Source organism: Phalangium opilio, unplaced genomic scaffold (assembly GCF_054372755.1).
Source record: "Phalangium opilio isolate 3A_F unplaced genomic scaffold, DU_Popi_V2 ptg000041l_1, whole genome shotgun sequence".
In the NCBI taxonomy this organism is placed as follows: domain Eukaryota; kingdom Metazoa; phylum Arthropoda; class Arachnida; order Opiliones; family Phalangiidae; genus Phalangium; species Phalangium opilio.
The window spans coordinates 2,531,887-2,536,754 of record NW_028324165.1 but is presented as its reverse complement, the minus strand read 5'-3'; the positions used below and the strand labels follow the sequence as shown (position 1 = coordinate 2,536,754).

Below are 4,868 nucleotides of genomic sequence, written 5' to 3'. Positions count from 1 at the left end.
CATTTCAAAATGTGTCAATTGCTCAACGCTTTTTCATTTTCGTTTCACGCATTGCTGTTCTTGACAACTGTAGTAGATGCTCACTAAGAAAAAAGTTTTTGTTCGTCGGAAATTACAGTTTTGTTTTGCAAATTTATTTTTATTTATCAACTTTAAGACTTCGAAACCTTTTTAGTAAAATCTATTGCCAGGAATAAATTCAATTTTAGAAGTAGGAATGGAGAACGGTTAGTATTTACTTCCGTCCGACTCATAGCCCAGTATAGACTCCTCCCTCCAACACGAAACGAAAATTTTAAATTATCCTATTTGTTCACTTAAACTATGTTTTACCTCTATCACTATACGGGACTTACGAGGTTACCGCCCCCTTTTCGGAGAGTTGTTCTGCCAAGGCTACGGAGCGTGTTCGACGACAGGGAATGTCAGCCACTAACTAAAGGCCGCCGACAGGTTATGAGCCGACTCTTCTTTCATACCCCCCTTCCCGGGGAAGGGGGTCTGGGGCTTTGACGCGCGCCCATATTACTCTGTTCTCCATTCCTACTTCTAAAATTAAATCTATCCCTGCTATGGCAAAATTGAATGTATTGCAACACGTGTCTCAATGAAATTTCTGGTCATTCAAATCAATAGAATCGTCCGTGGGCGTATGATCGAGTGGGCTATGACTTTCCTACTTAGAGAAGAGAATGGGATGGAGACTTCATCTCTTTAGTAGCCTCTATATACACATCTTATTTATTTATTTGCTATTAATAGTACATATAAGCCACTAGGGCTCGGTTAGTACCTCAGAAAAAAAAAGAAAAAAAAAATAGTTAAATTTAAATATCAGTTTCTATGGCAACTACGTTCTCCGAGCATCCTCGCTGTTTCGGTATGGGGTATTAAGGTACGAAAACGTCAAAGATGCCCATTATGTCTTAAAAATAGAAACTACTCTCATACAAAGTACAATGGTGCTACGCGGCAGAACTAATTAATAATCAACTATGTGTTGTGTATTGACCGCACGCTTGTACGGTAGTTTCGATCGCTCTATCCAGATTTGGCCACCATACATAACTACGGGCTAGACCCTTCAGTCGAACGATTCCTGGATGGGAACCGTGTAAGATTGTAAGAACGTCGCACCGCAGATCCTCGGGAACAATGACTCGACAACCCCAAAGGACGCAATCACGATGGACGCTTATTTAGTGGCGTCTACGGTAGTAGGGAAGAAATCGCTCCTCTGGTACGGTAGGTGGCCATCCATTGAGAGACCACAAGGCCACGCGAGATAAGGTGGGGTCGGACTTGGTCGAGCGGGCTATGGTAAGCGCGTCGATGCGGTCGACAGGGACGTTCTCCAAGAGTAGGACTTCGGAGAGTTGCGGGACCTCAACGTCTGGCGTCGCGGCCGGCAACCGACTAAGAGCGTCAGCATTAGCAATTTTGGTTCCCGGACGGTAAAAAAGTTCATAATTGTAAGCCGATAAGAGGAGACTCCATCTTATAACCCGTGGTGAAACCATGGGCGGAAGCGGTTTAGTGGGAGTTAACAACCCCAATAGTGGCTTGTGATCAGTGTAGATTCGAAAGTGTCGACCATAAAGGAATTGATGGAACTTCTTTACGGCAGCCACTATGGCCAAAGCTTCCTTGTCGACTTGACTGTAGTTCCGTTCCGTGGGTGTCATGGTGCGCGAATAGTAAGCGATCGGCGCGTCCGAGCCAGTGGGAAGTATATGGCCCAAAACGGCACCCACTCCATAGGAGGATGCGTCGCAGGTAACAGTCAACGGCAGGACTGGATCGTAATGAACGAGTAAATCATCTTCTTGTTGAAGGGCTTTAGCTGCCTCGAAAGCTTTACTATGGCTGTCTGTCCATGACCAGGGCGTCTCCTTTTGCAGGAGCCGGTGTAGCGGTTCAAGGGTCTCAGCTCGATTTTTTAGGAAACAGCCGTAGAAATTCAACAACCCCAAGAACGCTTGCAAGGTCGTCTTATCGTAAGTTATGTATGGCGGACACCTTTTCCGGGGTAGGCTGTATGCCATTCGCATTGACTTTGAACCCTAATAGTTCTAATTCGGTTACGGCGAAATTACATTTCGAACGGCGAAGCTGAATACCCGCGCCATCGAAACGCTGAAGAACCTGTTCGAGTCGGTTATTGTGATCTTCCATTCCCCTTCCCTGGACGAACACGTCATCCAGGTATGGTATGACCCCGTCAATACCAGATAAAAGTTCTTCCATTCTTTTCTGGAAAATGGCCACAGCAACCGAGATGCCAAAAGGTAGTCGCAGGACGTTAAATAACCCTTTGAGTGTTCAAGGTCAGCATTTGCGATGTAGGTTCATCGACTGGGAGTTGTAAGTAGGCGTCCGTTAGGTCCAGTTTTGAGAAAACTGTTCCGCCATTGACAGTGCTCAATGTGTCCGTTACCGTGGGTAGCGGGTAAACAAATTGAATTATAGCCTGATTAACCGTGCTACGGTAATCACCACAGACCCGGATACTTCCGTCCGGTTTAATTACGGGAACTTATGGTGTAGCCCAGTCGGAATATGAAACCGGGGCTAGGATACCCTTTTTTGTCATCTCATCCAGTTTATCCGAAATTCGATCTCGCAACGCGAAGGGCACTGGGCGGGCCTTTAGAAACCGTGGCGGACACCTCTTCTCCACTTTTATGGAAATAGGTGGCCCCTTGAAGGTACCCAGCTTGTTTTGGGATAAGTGGTCGTACTTTTTTAGGATTGACTCGGTAGAGACCATCTCAAGTCGGTTAAGTTGTGGGTCCTGGATAACAGATATTCCAAGGCGTTTGAACCAACTTCTGCCGATGGGAGATTTACCTTTGCCTTGTATGACAACCAGAGGTAACTTAGCTTCCACCGACTTATAGGATACTGAAACGTCAGTATAGCCTATAATTTCCAGCTTCTCAAGAGTCCAAGTGCGCAGCAGCTGATCGTTTACAGGTAATAATGCAGGTGGTGTGACAGGCCAAAGCTTTACATAAGTGGCAGAGCTGATAATCGAGTGCATTGAGCCACTATCGACTTCCATACAATGAGCTAAGCCATTTAGTTTGACTGTGAGATCGTACGGTGGCGTGTCTTCATAAGATGATAGACTGTATATATTATGAAAACAGCTAGGTGTATCATATTCAGGTGCATGGGAAGTAATGGAAGTAGAACCAGTGACTTCTGGGGTAGTTGGAGTAGCTTCAACGTTATGCAACTTGCGGTTATGTTTAGGCTTTGGTTTCTTCATATCATGAGCTTTACTGTGGCATACTTTAGCGATATGACCCGTTTTCCTACAGTAGTCGCAAGTTACCGATTTGAATTTGCAATGGTCAGCCTCGTGATTATCGCCACATCGATAACAAGTGAACTTTCGAGTGGGCGCTTGTTTCTTTCGGGAAGAATTTGACTCGTTAGGTTTGAAATAATTCGTGTTACTTGCTTGATGTTGAAGTCCGCGAATTTCCAGGGTATTGTGCGTAGCGGCTTCCCCCGCTAAAGCCTGAGCAGTAGCAGTGGTTAAGGTGAGCGTAGCATCAGCCAAAAGGCGTCGTTGAATCGCGTCATCGCGGAGGCCGCAAACCAAGCGATCACGGAGCATCGAGTCCAAGTGTGTGCCGAAATTACAGTGTTCCGAGAGACGACGAAGGTCGGCGATAAATGTGGCCACAGTCTCATTAGGGAGCTGATCCCGTTTGTGAAACTTGAAACGAGAAAGGATCTCGCTAGGGACAGGAGCAAAATGACCGGAGACCGTAGCGATTAAGTCGGTGTAAGACACGGCACTCGGAAGGGCCGGCGAACGGAGAGAGCGATCGAAACTACCGTACAAGCGTGCAACACGTGTCAAGAAACGCGTAGGAACCCTCCGAAGGCACCAATTCACCCTTGGGAATGGACTGAAAAACCATGGTCTCGATTACACATAGACTTTGCCGGTCCCTACCAAGGCCAGACGTTCTTCTTAGTCGTGGACTCTCACTCTAAATGGCTCGAAGTTATGCCCTTGACTTCTTTGTCCGCCAAGACCACTATAGCGAAACTACGAACTCTCTTCGCTACGCATGGTTTACCAGACACCATTGCTTCAGATAACGGAACCACATTTTCTTCGGAAGAATTCCGCACGTTCCTACAATCGAACCTAATTCGACAAGTATTCGTCGCGCCATATCACCCATCGTCGAATGGACAGGCCGAACGCATGGTGGCAACTACCAAAGAGTCTCTCAAACGAATTATAAGTGGCGACTGGCAAACCAGATTAGCCCGTTTCCTATACTCACAGCACACACTTCCATGCACTACGACAGGGAAATCACCGGCCGAATTATTAATGAATCGCCGCTTAACTTCGCTATTGGATCGTCTTCACCCTGATTTAAATAAAGCTATGCGTGAGAAACAACAGGAGGTAACCTCTGCGGCACAGACCCACACAAAGATTCGGACGTTTTCACCAAACGATCCAGTATATGTTCGTAACTATACGACCGGCCCTCGTTGGACCCCAGCTACCGTAGTAGACGCCACGGGTCCTCTCTCATATCGGGCCGCCACTATGGACGGTACCGTTATTCGACGACACGCGGACCAGATTAGACAACGGGTTGACTCAACCGCGCATGAAATGCCTTCCATGCCCCCAACTACCGCACGATCACCATCACCTTCGCAACAGGTCGACTCACCCCGCGATACTCAACCTGCTCAATCCGACGCGTCAACAAATGCCGAATCTTCCGCGTCAACCGCCGTTACTCCTCGCCGTTCCCTACTTCCCCGGGTCCCTCCGAAATATCTTGCTGACTTTGTCCATCAATTATTGGGGGAAGGAGTGT

General features: G+C 47.1%; 1 protein-coding gene across 1 annotated transcript; it reads right to left on the bottom strand.

Moving 5' to 3' along the window:
- Positions 1-989: 989 nt before the first annotated feature.
- LOC149679323 (uncharacterized) lies at positions 990-3,938 on the bottom strand. The gene is made up of 6 exons (XM_089835827.1): positions 3,853-3,938; positions 2,581-3,752; positions 2,312-2,535; positions 2,063-2,253; positions 1,214-2,019; positions 990-1,159 (listed from the first exon to the last, which is right to left on the bottom strand). Exons 1-6 carry the CDS (start codon positions 3,936-3,938, stop codon positions 990-992), a joined length of 2,649 nt encoding a protein of 882 aa, XP_089691953.1.
- Positions 3,939-4,868: the final 930 nt, after the last annotated feature.

Coding starts and splice junctions, on each gene's coding strand:
- LOC149679323 (XM_089835827.1), bottom strand. CDS start 3,938: ATGGTTTTTCAGTCCATTCCCAAGGGTGAATTGGTGCCTTCGGAGGGT. Junction 3,753..3,852: donor ACGTGTTGCACGCTTGTACG/GTAGTTTCGATC, acceptor TCCTGTCCCTAG/CGAGATCCTTTCTCGTTTCA. Junction 2,020..2,062: donor ACCGAATTAGAACTATTAGG/GTTCAAAGTCAA, acceptor ACCCCGGAAAAG/GTGTCCGCCATACATAACTT.